At 40.1% G+C, this 18819-nt stretch overlaps 1 protein-coding gene across 1 annotated transcript; it reads left to right on the top strand.

The window, feature by feature from the left end:
• Positions 1–2171: 2171 nt before the first annotated feature.
• Positions 2172–12098, top strand: smyd5 (SMYD family member 5). The gene is made up of 13 exons (XM_084951809.1): positions 2172–2298; positions 3883–3991; positions 4195–4334; positions 5500–5621; positions 5707–5776; positions 6322–6426; positions 6644–6706; positions 8425–8495; positions 8589–8695; positions 8896–8952; positions 9102–9196; positions 9641–9711; positions 10146–12098. Exons 1-13 carry the CDS (start codon positions 2206–2208, stop codon positions 10294–10296), a joined length of 1254 nt encoding a protein of 417 aa, XP_084807935.1. The 5' UTR covers positions 2172–2205; the 3' UTR covers positions 10297–12098.
• The last annotated feature ends 6721 nt before the right edge of the window (positions 12099–18819 follow it).

The following is an 18819-nucleotide window of genomic DNA, read 5'->3' as shown; positions in this document are numbered from 1 at the left end:
ACATCACATCTGATGAAGACCCTCGAGGTTGGTTCTAAACCATCTGCGCCCCCTGGTGAGGTCTTCATTGGATCCGCTGCAGTTTGCTTACCAGCCTGGCATTGGGATGGAGGACGCCATCATCTACCTCCTGCACCGAGCTCTGACTCACCTGGAGAAGCCTGGAAGCACTGTGAGGATCATGTTCTTTGATTTCTCCAGTGCTTTCAACACCATCCAGCCACGACTTCTGAGGGACAAGCTGGAGCTATCAGGAGTGGACCACCTCACGTCCCAGTGGATACTGGACTACCTCACAGGACGCTCACAGTATGTGAGGTCACAGGGCTGTGTCTCTGATACACTGGTCTGCAGTACGGGGGCCCCACAGGGAACTGTGCTGGCACCGTTCCTCTTCACCCTCTACACTGCAGACTTCTCCATCAACTCCCCACGCTGCCACCTACAGAAGTTCCCTGACGACTCTGCCATAGTCTGCCTCATCACAGGTGAGGATGACTCAGAGTACAGACAGTGGACTCTGGACTTTGTAGACTGGTGTCAGCAGAACCACCTGCTGATCAACGCCGGGAAAACCAAGGAGCTGGTGGTGGACTTCCGGAGACGCTGACCCACCACACTGACACCGGTGAACATCCAGGGAGTGGACATTGACATAGTGGACTCCTATAGGTACCTGGGTGTTCACCTGAATAATAAACTGGACTGGAGCCACAACACTGATGCTCTTTACAGGAAGGGTCAGAGCAGACCCTACCTGCTGAGGTGGCTGAGGTCATTTGGAGTCCAGGGAGCACTTTTAAAGACCTTCTATGACTCTGTGGTGGCATCTGTCATTTTTTACAGCATTGTATGTAAATGTTGCTGAACTGCAGAGCTCCTTCAGTGACAGACTGCTGCATCCTAGATGCATGAAGAAGCGTTTCCGCAGGTCCTTCCTCCCTGCAGCTGTCAGACTGTACAATCAGAACTGCTCCCAACAAACATGGATGTTTACATCTGTGCTGTAACAACTTCTACTGTTATAACTTGCACATTACTTTTTTCAGTTTATATATACACTAACTTATTGGAAGTTACATATCTACTTTTTAATGCACAGGTACAATACACAATCTGCATTCTAAATATTCTAAATATTCTTAACTGTTTAAACATATTTCAGTATTCTGCTCTGTTTGCACACTACAACCTGGTTTGCCACTTATCTGTACTTTAATTTTAATAACTGTACAGTACTCTGCTTTAGTAACTATTGTCCATGATGTAAATATGTAAAAATTGTGTTTCTGTTCTGTGTCCTGTTCTGTTTGTATATGTGTGTTTTTTTGTTTTGCTGCTGACACAACCAAATTTCCCCTTGTGGGAAAATTAAAGGATTATTCTATCCTATTCTATTCTATTCACTTGACTAATTTGTCCTTATGTCATCCGGGGGAAGGGTGGATTTAAAAAATTTTTTTTATTTATTTACTTGAAGTTGCATGTTTTGCTGTGTTCCCATGTTGAGTGTTTTATCTTTGCAGTATTGCATGCTTTTATTATATTTACTGTGGACTTGTCCCGGGGACACTTCTCCCCTCCCCCTCCAGATCACTAATTGGACACACCCTGGGAGGGCACACGGACTGCGCTTTGGAGAGAGACGTCGGGTGGTAACTGCGGTACAACACGGATTTAAGGGCTATGTTGGGAGGGACCGAGCAACTCGACGGTTTTTATCTGAAATAAATTTATATTTTAGAACCCTATATTTTCTATTTCTTTGGCTCCTCCACTGCTCGCTTTTTTTCGCTTCTAAAAAGTCGACACTTTAAATTTTTTTGCTTTTAGTGGCATCCAAAGTCCCCTCCATAAATCAAGAAGACAAAAGGGTTTTTATCCGAATCAGAGTCTGCGCATCTAAGCTAACTTCATGGCCAGATATCATCAGTCCCAAACACCGTTAAAACGTCTGTCTGTGTCAAGACTGCGTATTGTATCTGCTTAATTTCCACTGTTTTCAGATTATTTAATAAACAAACAAACAAAAACTCCCGTTCCTTTCAAAGCGCATGATCTGAGCATGCGCGGGATGTCTTACAACAGCTACCCCATCGCAGACCCTTCTAAACATTTATGCAACTTTCTGTTCACCACCAGAGGTCGCTGCCGCCTGTCTCACAGATAAAACGTCAACGTCAGAGTTGAAAGGTCGTCTGAAACATGGCTGCTCCCGTGGATGACATGTTTTCCTTCTGCGTGGACCCCGGCAAAGTGTCCAGCTGTGTGGAAGTCAGATTTATCGACAATGTCAAGGTGAGACTTGTCCGTGATTTTCATATTAAATGGATTTAGAAGAAATCTGCGGCTGAACACAGATTTAAAGCGGCGGTTCTGTAGTCGCATGTCGGCTGTCAGTGCGGATCACAGCCAGGCACGACTGGCTGATGTATGACACACAGTGGAGATTGAATGATTGTCTAAATCCTCCATGAAGGGTTTGATTTCTATGTTGCCTTCAGGAAAATTTAGGACAGCAGCTTCCAGAGACCAAAGCTTAGCTCGCTAATATCACAGTATAAGAACTACTAGCTGAAAATAACCCCTACTATTCATGTCCACTAATAATAATAACTGTGATAGAGTGCTAACAAGTTCACGTCTTTAACTTGGTCTTTCTGTGTGCGTGTGTGTTTTTTCCAACTTCTTCTTCTTCTTTTAAAGGAAATTCTTAAATGGATAAATGTAATCAGTTCTCTTGACACGTGATGTTGCAGGCATCATTACGTTTTCCACAGCTTTCAGGTCGCATCATCTGTGAATGAGAATGGAGCACCTGGTGGACCTGCCTGCTCTGGTTTTCTCTGGAGGATGACAGCCTGTGAGCACAGGTCCCGCTAAACCATGTTGGGCTCTCATGGAGTCTTTTTATGGCACTTTAGTCAGTAACATGCACAGAATAGCCCTTGGAGGTCATTTTGTAGGCCTCTTCCATCGCTCCTCCTGTCCCTCCTTGCACAAAGCAGTTTCTGGTCCACTTTTCATTTGATGACCTTCTACGCCCTGTCCAGCTCACCTACTGTAACAGCCAGTCTCCTGCTATCTGTCTTGAGACAGTGCTGGGAGACACAGCAGAAAGTCTTGTGATAATATGGATGTGACAACCTGAATGGGCAGCAGGTTCCATCACACGTTACCAGTAGAGACAAGAATACTAGTAAAAAGCAAGCTAGAGGAGAGATGGTTTGTGGCCACCACCTGCAAAACTATATATATATATATATTTGGAGATTTGATGAGCATATATTCTGATAAATCAGCTGATTTTATTTATATATATATATATATATATATATATATATATATATATATATATATATATATATATATATATATATATATATATATATATATATATATATATTATTTATTTCAGACACACAAAATTGAATGAATTTCTGTAGGACAAGCTAGAAAGGGTGCTTCTGCCATCTCTTTACTTTGTTAATCTTCATTAATCAGCTGTTATAAATGCAAATACCGGTGGATTGTTAATATAGTCACATTAATAAACTGAGTGGACTCTAAATGGTGGTGCTTGTTTTTTAAGTGGTCTGTATGCAGCAGTATGTTATTCCTCCTCCTTACAGTTTTTACTCATGTTGATTGGTTGATGTGTGATTGGTGGATGTAAAAATGAAAACAACAACTTACAATTTCTGGGGAAAAACATGTTTGGGCTGCAGCAAGTTATGAGTTTTCTTAAACATAGTGATTAAGAAATGAATCATTTTAGGTCTCACTGTGATTTACATTTTGATTTCTTGTAAAATGTTCATAGTCTAAAACTTTTCTGTAGTGACTGAAGGCTGTAGTAACAGTTAGTTATTCATGTTACAGGGCAAGGGTCTCTTTGCCAAAAGGAGCATAAAGAAGGGAGAAACCATTTTCATTGAGCGGCCTCTCGTCTCTGCCCAATTCCTGTGGAACACTTTGTATAAATATAAAGGTGAGATGTTTGATGCACATATGGAGAAGCACTTATAAGACTTATAATTGCATCTTTTCATTGATTATTGAGGTTTTGGACTAACTGGACAAAATAATCTGCATGTATACTGCATGTGGATCTACAATGAAACTTATTATCTCAATGCTGCCCTGCTGCGATGTTATCTCTGTTCACCGGCTCTACCATCATGCCCCCAACAGCCTGTGAATACTGTTTACGTGCTTTGGAGACTGCAGAGGGGAATGCGAGAAGACTTAGCGGCATCCCTGGACTCAGCCTTCCTCATCCTGAGCTGTGCCGTGTACGCCCAGAACAGCATCAAGCATGCCCTCAGTGCCAGGTAAATCTATTTTAGTACAGTCCACTACCAAAAAAAAGTATAACTTGCAATTTTTCGTGAAAGTAAAACCCTCACAGCAACTGGTGAGGTCAATATAAGATACAAAACATTGATTTTAACCTGGCAGTGGTTAAGGAAGAGCTTCAGCTACATCAATGGTAGTTGCTTGCTAATCAATCTTTAGAGGCCACTACTAACACCCAGTCAATAAGCCAAGCTAAGGTCACATGAAAATGTAAATTCATAGAGGGAAGCAAATGGGCTTTGGCAGAAGAAGACCACACCGGGTACCACTTGGGAAACTATAGTTACAGTTTGAACAACAGAAGATTAGTCTGAGTCTTGGTTTCTGTTGAGGCATACAGATTGTAGGGTCACAATTTGGTATAAATGACATGAAAGCACGGATGCATCCGTATTACATTTAACAATTTAGGCTGCTGGTGAGGGTGTAATGGTGTTGGTGGTATGTTATGGCATTCCTTGAGCCCTTGAGTGTTGTTGCTGACCATGTCCCACCCCCTATATGACCACAGTGCACCTTCCTTGAATCTTTACCACAAAGAGTTAAGGCAGTTTTGAGGCAAAAGGGAGTCTATCCCAGTACTAGCAAGGCGTACCTAATAAAGTGGCAAATGAGCCTGTACAGTACTTGCAACAAGCAAACAGGCAGGCAACGCTTAGACTATATTAAAGTGAACTAAACATAATTTCATGCCGTTCTGCTTTGGGGCTTTTGAAGCGCTACACCTTCACTTTTAATGCTCACTGCTTTCTCAGTATAACCGAGTGCTGGATGCAGATTTATCAGATCTGCTTTTCAGAATGGATGATGATGATGATGTTCCAGAAATGCTTTATGTCCTTTATTAACTTCAAAACTGGCTCCGGTAAATTTCATTCTCCGGAAAGTCATAACTTTCCTGATTTCTCCAAAGGAAACTTAAACTCATAAATGGGGATTAAAGAGTTCGGTGATGAATTTATCCCTGGAGTCACTGCGAACTTGGTAAAAGCAGTGATTTAAAAAAACGAAGCCATAGTGCTTTACTCAGCCCCCCAGATTCAAGAAATTATAAACCATAAACCCAGTTTCCTCATTAATTTAACATTTCGAATGTTTTTATGTTTGGGGTCAATCCCCCGCCCTCTGCTCCCTCTGTAGGTGATGTACTGCAGCAGCGAGTGTCGACAGGCAGCGGCAGATCAGTACCATCAGGCTCTGTGTCTGGGTCCTTCTGAAGAAGATCCTGATCACCCTATCAACAAGCTCAAAGATGCATGGAGGTGAGGAAGCATTTTAAAAATGTTCATCTTCTGAGAGCGCTGACTTTCTAATTCACCCCAATAACCTACTGCTGCTTTCTTTCAGGAGTATGCATTATCCCCCTGAGACCTCCAGCATCATGCTTATGGCCAAAATGGTAGCTATGGTAAAACAGGTGAGACTTTTCATCTGATTTATAGCTTTGAAAATATTCAAGTGTTTGCACTTATGCTCAGTATTAGAGATATAATACAAACACTTCTCTGTAAAGGAACATGATATGCTGCACCTGATTAGATTTTCCTTTTTTAAAAAAACTCTGTATTGCTAATGTTTCAAACTATATGAAATTATTGCTAGCTTGAAATGAACTTTGCTGCGATACAGATGCTGTAAACAAGAAAAGCTACATGTTAATTTTTGAAAGGTCACAGGTTCATTAGACTAATGTTTGCAGACTTTCCTCCTTTAACCAGACTGACAGAAAACAAATTACAATGTGATGTATGTATTAATTTTAAAAAGTCCTGGTTATTAGTTTCTGAAAACTCTTAAAAGTGTTGACTTCTGTTATAGGATGTTAAGGTTACTTGTGCAGGTTTGAATGAGTACTATCGTTTAACCCTTTCAAAAAACCCCCCCAAAAACAAATCATGCAAAACACAAGTAGGTGTGTAGGAGATATTCAGTAAGTCACAAAACATTATTTATGTTTTCCAGGCCAAAGATAAAGCACACTTGCAGAAGCTGTTTACTCACTTCTGCAGCCGGACAGCCAACGAGGAAGAGGAGATCGCCCATAAGCTCCTAGGAGAACAGTTCAGAGTAAGTTACCTTCTTGTTATTTCTGCCTGACGTGCGAATTCATTGAGGTACAAAATGTCAAAAGTTGGCAAATTCAAACACAGTGTCATGCTGTTATGGTGATCTTAGCTCTTCACAGCTCAAATAAGCAAGGCACGCCAGGCGTCAAACATACAAGTGATGTGTATTTTCTGTTATGTAAAATATTACATGAAGTTATTTCAATGTATTTTTGTAGGGGCAGTTGGCCTTGCTGCACAGCCTTTTTACAGAAGCACTTTATGACGACCGTCTCGGCCGGGTAAGTATGTTCTGTAAAGCCACAGCACACATTGTTTCCTCTTGTTTTCAATCCAGCATTCATTCATTTTTTTTAGAGAATGCTGCCAAAAATGTCACAAAAAGCGGTTGTTGCTCGAGACAGCTAATTAAAGCTGCTCACTGGTGGAATTAGAGCTGACAGCTCTGATTTATTTGGCCGCCTTTGCCTCCTTAATATTGTTCGACCTATTAAATCATTTTTACAGGTTTTTTTTTTTTTTTTTTTTTTTTTTTAATTTATTTAATTATTTATTTGAACACATGAAAACCTAGTGCCCAATGACTGTAATCATTATTATCTCACTTGGCAATCGCAGGAAAATTGAGAAAAATGCCCCTCACATGCTCCCAGAGCCCAGTATATTTTATTTGGTCCAGATGATGATGCTGGACAATACTGTTTAAGATATATGGATATTTTATTTAAGCTATAGGACAAGAAAATACTATTTATATCCTTGTAGTCTGATGTGGCACAAACATTTTCACCATAATACGATGCCAGTGACACTCACACTGTCTGTGCAGTACTGCCCGCCTTCATACTTGGCGAGACAATCCCATTCGCTTACAAGTTTTCCTGCAACACTGAGACACAACAGTGGTCCAACATTAAATAATAATAGTACATTAATTTGTGGAAACGACAAAAAGAGAAAGTAATGAATTATAAATACTTGCCTGTGTTTTTGGTTTCAAAATGTCTCAAAAAAACATGACAACAGTTTCAGCATGAAACAGCTCATTTTCTGTTTAGACTTCATAATGAAATGCATAAAATGGTTTTGATACGTTTCCTCAAGATTGACCTTTTTACAGCTTTCCTTCTTGCCTTTAGCCAGAGCAGATTTGTTCCTTTCAACCAGCTTATTTGTCACAAATCTTCAGTGACCATAGCATGGATAATCCTCCTTATGATTTACAAAATAGAATCAACTCTTTTATTCAATATGACCTGAAATGATAAAGCCCAACGTGTTTACAGAGGTAGAAACAGAATGCTGTTTTTCACTTCTATAGGATCAGAAGTCCTTTTTTGCAACCACAGCTGTCACCATCTGTTAGCTTTGAGATAGAATGCAGGTTTAAAGCGCTTCCTGGGTTTGGCTTAATTTTTGCACCTTGAAGCTACCTTCATTTCTTTATACCGTCTTTGTTTGCGGCCTTTGTAAGAACTGTGAAGCTCCATGTCCACTATTGGTCATATGGAGCAAACCCTTCCCTGTACAAGTAAATAATCCCATAACAACAGAGTTAGGCTGGAAGAAAAGAACGTACTACTTGATTTACCAAGTTGATGGTTGAACTTTATCAAAAACAAGTAAATAAAACCATGTCCTTCACCCTACTTGTATGATATGAGTCAGTTTGCTTAGTTTAAAAAAAAAAGACTTAAATTATGATTATATCATAATTTCTGAGTAATCAAAATCTGGTTTATTCCAACGGACGCTCAGACTTTTTCTGGGAATTCTGTTCTTTGATCACAGCTTGTCAAATGTGAGGGGTTTCTTCTTCTTCTCATTATAACTGTTTGTATTAGTTACCTTGGGCTTGAAGTAAAAATCTGACTGCTCTATTTTCTTACAGTTTCTTTGATTTGTATAGTCAAAGAGGAAAAAAATTTATTAATTACCAAAAGAGTTACTAATTTGCCAGCTCCCTGCGTGGATGATTAAAGGTGTGACTGTATTGCAGTGGTTTGTCCCTGAGGGTTTCCGTTCTCTGTTTGCTTTGGTGGGGACCAACGGACAAGGCATTGGCACCAGGTAAATATCACTGCAACCTTTAACCAGCTTAACACTGGGGCTCAATATGGTTCTAACACTTCACTGTCTTTATGTTCTGTTATCCAAACGTAGCTCTCTGAGCCAGTGGGTTCATGTCTGCGATGCACTTGAGCTTCCTGCCCAGCAGAGGGAGCATTTGGACTCTTTTATTGACCAGCTGTACAAGGACATTGAAAAAGGTCACAGTTTTATCTCAGTATTGCAGTATTTTCTACAATAAATTCTTTTTGTCTCAACTGAGCAGATTTGCGACGGCTGAATTGTCTGAGTTAGTATTTGTTTGTATATGTGTGCTTTGACCAATGCTGTGGTTGTTACATAAACCCGTGCATATCCAAGCAAAGGTCAGAAATATGCATAATTTGTCTGTTCTGTGCAGAAACCGGAGACTTTCTAAACTGCGAGGGGTCTGGACTCTTTCTGCTTCAAAGCTCATGTAAGTGCTGATGATGTCTCTCTTATGAAAACTGTTACTTCAGATTAAAGATGCTGTTAGTCTGGGCTAAAAGGCCATATTGATAACCTCCCCTGACACACACACACACACACACACACACAACCATATGGCTTCTTTGACCTCTGCAGGTAACCACAGCTGCATACCCAACGCAGAGGTGTCATTCCCCGACAACAATTTCCTCCTTCACCTCAGTGCCCTCTGTGACATCAACCAGGAAGAGGTGAGCTGACACGTCTGGGTTTTGAGTGATAAATTCTGGCCTGAAATAGACTGCACAGAACATTTGTGTGCCCCCTTGTCAGGGGGCATTAGAAGGCTGAGACTTTAAGGATTGGAGCGGGTTTGTCAAGCTGTCAGAAAGATTGAGAAGCCTTGCATCCACGCGGCACAGTAATGTCACAGCGGCCGTGCTACTTTCACAGCAAAGATCTCCTTTGAATGCTGGCAAAGACTGAAGCGTTTTGTACCAGGAGAGCGAGAGAGCAGGGCAGAGCAACCTCCTGCATGATGAAGCAACGGCATTTTGGGAAAATGTTTTGTGCAAAATCTGGAAAAATTGCAATACGAGTAGTTTGTAACTGTTATGGTACAGTAATATTATATTGATGTTGGGATTCTTTAGCCAGTTCAGGAGCGTGTATGTGTGTGTCTTTTCCATTTTCAGGAGATTTGCATCAGTTATTTGGACTGCTGTCAGCGGGACCGAAGCCGACATAGCAGACATAAGATTCTGAGGTAAACATCTGTAATCCCTGGGATACTTCACTTGAACGGGGGTCATACTGTTATGAATTCCATCAGGATCAATAAAAAGCCTTCCAGGCAATAATAGGATGTCTCGAAGCAGATAGGCTAGTGGGTCTGATGGTTACTCCTGTGCTCACTCTGCTCATTGATTAGCATGATCCAACAGCTCTTTTTTTTTTTTTTTTTTTTTTTTTTTTTGGCAAGTTTCTCAAACGCATGATGGTTTTAGAGCATCCTGTGTTAATTCTCAGTCTCGAGAAGGTGTCTATTAATTACAGTGTTGAACAGTCGGTTGCTTTTGTGCACAGAAGCCACTTAAAAAGCCAAGATTTTCTTAACAGCAAAGTGCAGAATGGTTCTAATTAAAAAGAGCTCTTATCAGAGGTGCAAACAATGTGACCAGTGGGACACTTTCTTCACAGGGAGAACTACCTGTTTGTCTGCTCGTGTCCAAAGTGCGTTTCCCAGATGGATGAATTGGATGTGACATCCGAGGAGGAAGAGGAAGAAGAAGGTGTGGCAGAAGGTGAAACAGAGGGGGATGAGATGGAAGATGAGATGACAGATGTCTGATGAAAGACTTGACCATATTGTTCTCAGCCGCCTCCCATTCCTGCCACCACGCTCAGCACCCATAAAGGCCGGAAGAATTAAGGACCAGTCCAGACTATGATCTGCATTTCACTGGTGTCTCAATGTGTGTCGAAAATGGCCTATTGGCAACACATTTCACCCAGTGCTTATTTTAGAGATCAGTCACAGAAATTGTGTGATGTATGCCTGTGTGTGTGTGTGTGTGTGTGTGTGTGTGTGTGTGTGTGTGTGTGTGTGTAAGACTGATGTTTTTTCTTTTTTTTTTTTGGCTCCACTTCAGCACACTGGTGGTTTACAGTAGAACAAAGAAAATGCGTGCCATTTAAACCCATGGGGACTTAAAACTGTCAAATTGATGTTTTGGAGCTCCTTTTAAAATTATTTGAACTGCACGGTAATGGCTTTTTATTAAGTGTTGAGTGAATAATGCTTGGCTAATTGTGCAAGCAGCAGGAGTGTAACATGAATATTACTTGGATTTCTGGTTGTCCACAGGTAGGCAGAGAGAGAAGCCATCGAGGGAACTCTCTCAAGCTCTACACTTTGTATGCTAACTATTTTATATGGACAACTTGTAAAAATACTACTACTCTTCAAGGATAACTATACCCAATCCCAAATATTCGTTCTACTTTAAGAAAAACGGGTAAAGATTGAAACCTTTTAGTTTTCTGGCATCACTCCAAATCAATACAAAGTTTTTCTGGGTAGTCATCTTTGTCCTTGGATTGCAATCCTGAAGTAGGAGATCTATTCCAAGGTGAAAAGTTACCATCCTCAGGATGCAAGAGGCGCATATTGCTGCCCTCACAATCACCAGGTCTTCACACAGCTGTACACACACACACACACACTGGAGAGTTAGAGAGCACTTGTAAAACCATCATCAAAACACCAAATGATGGGATGCCGTTTGGAAGGCTTATTTTCCTCCAGCAGATTTCCAGGAAACTGGAGAATTGAACTGGAGTTCTGGCAAACCTTCATTATCTATTGTCGTCAGCACCGCTGTCACAATAGAAGTTTCATTCACAGCCGATATATACAGTAAGAGGATAAGAGCAGCTTTAGCACAAGGTCAGGTCTATATCCTATAGTGTAGTTATTTTGTCTGTAATCCGTTGTGTTGGGAGTAAAGAGCCTAAGAAAAACTGTTAAAATTGGCGTTTGCAATGTGTTTGACATGTAAGTTCACTTAATGTAACTCATAACAAATGTTTCCATTTTCTAAAGACTCTTAAAGAAAACAAAGCAGTTCAGCAAAAGTCAGTTGGTTCATAGGTGCTTCTGTTTTACCTAATATATGTTTCTTACATGACTATGCATACAGTGTTGTTCAGGCTTTTTATTTATAGGCCTAATTACAGCCTTGTCATATGGGAGACATCCAGCCGGTGAATATATAGTTTGGTTTCCACCTCTTGATCTATTGGGTTGAGTTAAACCTTACTTAATGCATTATGGAGACCTTGAGTGGAAAATTGCTTTGTCAGTAACTGTTTGCCCTTTGTTGAGAACTGTATTTCAGACCACGGTTCCATATGAGTGAAATTGCTGCTGCTGTACGTGAATCAATATTACAACAATGACTGTAATCACAAATTGCAGTGTTTTCAGCTGCTCAACAAAGATTGGAAATATTGAACGACAATTTTCTCAGTTAGCAATCAGCACAGTGGCACAGGAGAACATGGCTTTGTAAGTCGCATGTAAAATTTAAATATAACAGGAGCCTAGCAGTTGTCATTTTTACTGCTCTGGCATAAAGCATTGAAATTGGATGTCTGTTGAGTCATTTATTTGTTTTACACACTTCCTGTCTTTGCTGCTGAAAATTGTACTGGTAAAATATTTGTTCAGTCCTTTTGCATTAACTTAGTCAAATTGTCTTTCTCAAAGAGGTTAGGTCTTCAGCAATCGTCTTTTTTTTATTTTTTTTATTTTGGGCCCTTTTATCCTCGACAAATTCCATTAAAGGTCCAAAAGCGATGAATTGATCCTTCTGCAAAGTATCGGCTATGTGTCTAACGCCACATTTATGTTATTTCACTGTGGTTAGAGCTCTATTCTTATCTAAAAACTATTGAAAACACATATGTGAGCCACAGCAGCTCCATAGACTAATAACAGCAATCGCTTTTACTGCCACTTGGAGATTTCTTTTAAAGGATTTTTTGACAATGAGAGAAATATAGCAAATGTTGTAGCAAATTATGTTCTCAAATTATCCTTCAATTAGTAGTAAAAACAAACACAAAAAACCCCCAGCAGTCAAGTTATGGTAATCTACTGCTGACTGCCTGTCACTCCATCACTATGAATATGGGCACTAAGAATCTAAGATGCTAAATAACAATGAATTTATTTGAAGTGTGTAGTTCTAAAGTTGACTATATTCCTGTTCTTTCCTCTGTTGATTGTACATTGTTGACATTTCTCCATTAACAGCCTCTGTTTACTCCAGTATCTGCTCTTTGCTGAACTTACATCAAGCGCTTATTCACTACGGATGCACGTAAGAGAAATGGAAAATAATAGAACGCATTATGTCTGTGAAAATGATGCACACCTGGGACCGTATGAAGTCGGACCTCTGGTCACATTCTTCAGTTGAAGCTCCCACACCATCAGCTGTCACCATGTGAAGCGATTCCAGAAACACTGCAGGAGCTTTGTAGCTGTGAAATGTCGTCTTCGCTGTGGCAGCCCGCTGCAAGGGTCAATCCCGCGCAGCCAGGCATATAGTTGTAGGCCTCCACATCACAGAGCCTGGCTGTTTCAAGTAAAGAAAGCAGAGAGGTAACAGAGTCTGCTGTGATAGAAGTTGGGCAGATAGAGGCTCATTTCAGGACTGAAGGAGTGGGAAGTGACAAAAGTGTTTGAGAAAAGGAAAAAAGGAAGTGGGAAAAGCTTTATGAAAGGCAATTGTTACTATTCAGAGAATGAGACTCTTATTCTGACAAGTACAAAAAAACCCCTTCAAACTAAAGACTACAATGATATAAAAGCGGCACATTTCTTTATCCTGCCTTTGCCATATTATGCAGATACAAGAGGGAGAGTACTTGACTTTATTTAAAGAGATAAAAGATGGTACATTTTACTGTTAGTGTTAGGTGTAGGGAACTTTCAGTCTTACTTGAAATGGCTCCACATTTGTACTGCAGAGGTTTCTTTTCTCTCAGCCTGAGAGGCCATGCAGGTTTTCTTTAAAGTCTTACACAGGGGTGCATAAAATACAAATCTGGACAAAAGGAATACAGAATAACTCAAATGATTTTATCAGGTTTTGGTTTTGGAGATAAAGGTATACCCCAATGGCACTTATTGTGATTTCCAGTTTGACCATAGTTTAGATGTAACATGTTGAAATGACTGTGACTGACTTATTTGCTATTCTATTAGCTGCAGTTTTGCCTAATTTCATACAAAGTATCCTATTTCTTATTTAGCTCAGTCTGGGATGTTTCTGTAAAAAAATCTGATTAAGTTTTATAATTTAATTTCTCTGCTTGCCTTATTTTGCTACTTGTTTTTCTTAAATCAATATTTTTATATTGATTTATGGAACACAGCTGTCATAATTTTATATTATTTTTCTTAAGTAATGTATTATTCAGCTTTGAAAGTAAAGGGTTAGGTAGTTAAAACCTTAACATTGTGATTTTTTTTTAGCTACCTGTCCATGATTTATACGCTAAGGTTAAAGGTCGACTGTTTTGTTTATGACTGGTAGTGCGAAAGTTGTTTCACATTGCCTGCTTGAAGTGGTCAAACTATGAAATGAAGCTGATTTTTAGACCCAGTCAAAGTGACTCTGTTTGAAATGGACTCCATATGGAAACAATCTCCAGCCTACATTAGCACTGTCCAGATTGGTTAACCCAATGGATACCATTGCTGCCTTGGAGGGCTACACCACAACCTAGCTGATGAATGACTGCTCCATGTGAAATCACCCGACCTGAAGTAAGGTTATAGCACTTTAGCTCACCCTCCATTAAAATAAACACAAGAGAAACACAGTTTAACAACACAAACATGGCTGCTGAGTGAACTGTTGGATTTGATCAGTGTTTGAGATTTATGTGGTTGAGTTCAGCTGAAACCATTTCCTTGGTTAAAGTCAAAATAGTACAAATTGTCAGCAGTACCTCTGCCATGTAGTCATCTGGGAAACTTTTGAAACATTGTGGGGGAGCCCAGTAACCTCACATTCATCTTCAGGGAGAAACGTTAAAGACCTCCACGGCATCGTATAAATCTTGCTGTGCAGCCTGAGCCTGTGGAATGGAACATGAAGAATTGAGTTATGAATCATCCAAACGGAGGTTTATGAATCACAAATGTTACAGTACGGCAAGACATACAGTAGAAATAAGACAGTGTTGTGACAGAAAAATGAAGAGAAAGTCCACTTTATCAGCAGACTCTCTCTTTTGTATAAAAGTAGCTTTGCTGTGAGGTTAAAGTTCCGGCAGTCATACGACTGCAATAACATAAGTGAACCACCAACCATGGCTAATGTTTCTGAAACTCATTAATTTAAGCGTTCTTTGTGAATACACTGTAAAGATCTGCAGTGGATTCCGCATTATAAGGTCCTATATTTTCTATTTTATTTTTTACTGTTTGAGTGAAAAGGCCAATCGCACTGTTTGGGTTAAAAATTTACTGCATATTTACTGCATGGTTAAGATATACAGAAAAACAACCATAAAAACTGAATAGGGAAAATTCCTTCAATTTAAACATTGCACAGTTTAGTTTTGTTTTATTAACCTGTCCAGTCCAGCAGGAGCAAGGAGACTTTTGGTCTGAATACTTTGTTGTGCCAAACATATTTTGCTTTCCCAAGAGGAGCACCGTAGACTATCTGTAGGCTCCTCTTGTTAATGTTTTTGTTTTATTTATTTACTTAATTTTATTATTTATATTATTGTCCTGTGGATGTTATCCTGATGCAGACAGGGGTTAAAGGTCAGAATGGTGAAAGATAAGAGAAGAAAGCAGGGGAGAAAAAAAGAGAAAAGAAGGGGGGGGAGGGCGCTAAACAGAGGAAGGTGAACAAACAAATATACAGTTTTGCTGTGTTTGTTTCTCTCTCTCTCTCTCTGTGTTAGTGTTTGGCATAGAGTGTACTTGAAAAATGAGGGTGAGAGTTTGCAATAATGCCATCCTCCCCAAGAGCCAGCGGCAGACATTGAAAGACCCAGGAGACCCTGGCCATCCACGGCAGCCGAGAGAGCTAAAGATCTGAGGCCACGTATCCCGATGACAACCAAGTGTCCACCCTAGCCGTGGGAAGAGGGAGGCCCCGGACGGAGCTCTGACAGCCAAGGGAAGGGGTGTCAGGAGACCAGAGGCAGCGGGCAGCTGACCCTGCTAGAGGCCAGCCACCCCAGATCTCTGAGAACTGCCCGAAACCCGGCAGAGCCCCCACCACATGATGAAGAAGCCTAAGCCACCCCACCCCCAAGAGAGCAGGCCAGAGCACAAACTTAAACAGATATTTCAAAGAAACTGTAATAAGTCATTTTATTTATTTGTTAATATATGGTGTGTGGTAATTTTAGTACTGTTTAATGTGCCCAAATTTGATGATGTCAAGTACAGACACTAGCAGTAGTTCTAGTGCATGTCTGCCACTACAGTCTTATAGGGTTGCTAATGTGGTTGTCAGATTTTTGTATTTCTTCCTAACAGAAAACTACACAGCACATATTTTGAGGTTGAATGACTGTTTCCTGGAGGTGTTTTATGGACATCTAGTTGTGGTTGAGAAATAGCTCAAAAAAAGGTTTGTGTTGAGGAATTAGACGTTTATTGATAAGAATCAAATGAAATCAGTAAAAACATCAAAAGACTGCGCTCCACGGGCAATCAAACCCCAGACCTCTTGTATTATACATGGAAACAATATCCATCCATTTACAGTTCAGTTCCTAACATCATACAGAACCACCCAAGAGATAACGTTGCTGTTTCAGCCATGTTTGCAGGGTCTGCATAAGTTGATGAAGTGGTGCGAAGACTTCATGTAATATTTTGTGTCGGCATTTGTTGTTCTGGACAATTTTCCAAGCACAGCAAACCATTGTTTTTTTGTTCTTTTTACTCTCCGCAGCTCGGGTTTGAGGCTAATAGGATGTGAATTTTATATTTATAGTTCCTGCAAGATTAAGACTTGGACAATTAAAAAAAAAAAAGATCATTGTGCTATATGTGAAAGAGGTCAACTGTGAATGCCTGGATGCATTCTTTCTCTAAGGTCAAGCCAGACATTCCCACTGAGACCAAACATGGTCTGACTCATGTAGTGCAAATGAGGCATTTGAAACACACTGGCTATTCAGCTTTATCTCATCTTATCTTATTTTCATATCTCTTGTAGGACATTCAACACATCGTTGCTGGATGAGGCTAATACTTTCTTTTGGCTGTGGCATTTCAAAGTCTGGGATGCAAAAGCAGCAACAATATTCAATTATGTGCAGCTTATTCTCGCAAGTCAGAACCATAAGCATGGTAGTAAGATGGCTTGTCTAGATAAGACACTTTCCAATATCAAGGGCTTCTCTCACATCCTGTGGGCAGCTGGTTGATGGACTGTTCATCATGAAAAAGGTCACATTTGTGAACCAATTACAATGGGAAACTTTCATAGAAAATTGGACGTGAATGAGATCAGACAATTCTGTTATTCAGCCAGTTTCACTTAGTTTTACCAAAGATGATTGAGATAAACAGCAGCATTCACAACAAGCAGATACACGAGAATATCAAATTGTTATATAGCTGCTTTTTTCTTGGCTGAGATCTGTGTGAAAATCATTGATGCAAATATGTAATGGACACACAGTATACAGTATAGGTGAAATTATAATTTTTAAGAGCCTAAATTATTTTTTTGACCAGCTGTACTTTTGTCTTGAATTTTGTCTTTCCATAAATCTCAGATGAAAATGTCTGCAGACCCTGTCAAAGTGAGTCTGTTAAGGTGCTTGATCTCCATGTTTCAACTTAAAGAAAATAGTATGTTAGTTATAAATTTAATGACTCTCTCCCAAACGAAATGGCCTGAAAAAGTGAAAGTGAGCCCACCCATCCTCCCTCCTTCATTACCATTGAGCCCGGGGACATGCTTTGACCAGCATATGGGTCAGGGGTGGGGGTCGTTATTTGAAGTCCTCACAATTTCCGTTGATTACACATAAAAAGAGCCCATAAGAGGCTTGGTCTTGGAAAGCCCCTTCATTATGATTTCAGGGTGAAATAATCCAGCAACTATTTTCTTCATACACATGTGTTATATTCACAAATAATTGCATTTGTAATTTTAGAACGTACGGTACACAGACCGCATTTTGTATGCAAAACTACACTTTTGGATTTGTTTTTCAGGTGGATTTGACATTAAATATTCTAGATATCTTTCAAATTTATTTCACATCATAAGCCTTGTGCAAGACGGGGGAGACTTTTATTGGAGGAGTTATTCTTAGGCATCAATATCACCTCAGGACATAATCTAATTACTAAGCAACGCCACGTCTGGAACAAACAATAAGTATATTATCTAGCACCAATTTTCCATTACATCTAATGTTTGTTAATGAAATGAACGGATAAAAAAGAAAAACGACTAAGAGCATGTTCAAAGCTCAAAACATGTGCACCGGTGTCCCCAAACAAGTCAGAATTTCCCAGATGACTCAGTGTTCACATCACAATCTTGCACAAACAAGTCAAGCACAGATCAGTTGCTGCATCAGGTGTTTCTGTTTATACTAAGATGCCGTAAATGTCTTATTCTCCAGATGGAAATGCTTCTGAAAGCCTGTGTTTACTGAAAGCAGGCTATTCCAAAAAGTTTCATGATTGAGCTTAGGGGTGCAAAATCCACCAGGATGGAAAGTTGGATCCGAGCGCAAGCTGGAAATGTGATTAAGGCCTGAAACTCCGTGGTAGGTGATCCACCCAACAAATCCCACACCCTACACTGTAATTCTGCTGTGGTTCCTCAGGAGGCATTTAGCATTTTGTTAACATAAACCTCTTTAGTGTGACATGGAATGAAGGCCCCTGAAGTGACAGATGTTTCTCTTAAATGTGATGGGGAATCAATTTTTAGGGGAGGATGTGGGGGTGGTGCCAGTGGGGCACACTGTGTGGTTGAGTAAGAGAAACTCAGATTGCTTCAGGCTTTCTGAAATCCAGTGTGGATCCACTCTTTCCTTTTTTCTTGGTGAAAGGTCTGCATGTTGATATGGACCTCTAGCTCAGGGCTAATAAAGTGCACCCTTTCTTTTTCTCTTTCCTCTAGTCCACAGGTTACAAAAACAACTTGGTGTTATTTCAGATACTGGGGAGTTAAGGGCCATCGTAGATCCAGCCGAGGTGCTCTCAAACTCAAATTGTTTGACATATTCAGTAAGTTAAAGTAAGGGCTGCTTTCTGTCTTTTGAAAAAGGACACTAATATGCACCCTGAAATTGGTTT

The sequence above is a fragment of the Perissodus microlepis genome, chromosome 2 (genome assembly GCF_051167445.1).
Source record: "Perissodus microlepis isolate ML-2025 ecotype Zambia chromosome 2, ASM5116744v1, whole genome shotgun sequence".
Classification (NCBI taxonomy): domain Eukaryota; kingdom Metazoa; phylum Chordata; class Actinopteri; order Cichliformes; family Cichlidae; genus Perissodus; species Perissodus microlepis.
Note: the sequence above shows the minus strand (reverse complement) of the source record. Positions and strands in the feature narration are given on the sequence as shown.

Excerpts from the sequence above, each read along its gene's own strand:
- smyd5 (XM_084951809.1), top strand. The coding sequence starts at position 2,206 with ATGGCTGCTCCCGTGGATGACATGTTTTCCTTCTGCGTGGACCCCGGC. Across the intron at positions 8,696-8,895 it reads GTACAAGGACATTGAAAAAG|AAACCGGAGACTTTCTAAAC; the intron begins GTCACAGTTTTA and ends TGTTCTGTGCAG. Across the intron at positions 9,197-9,640 it reads GTGACATCAACCAGGAAGAG|GAGATTTGCATCAGTTATTT; the intron begins GTGAGCTGACAC and ends TTCCATTTTCAG.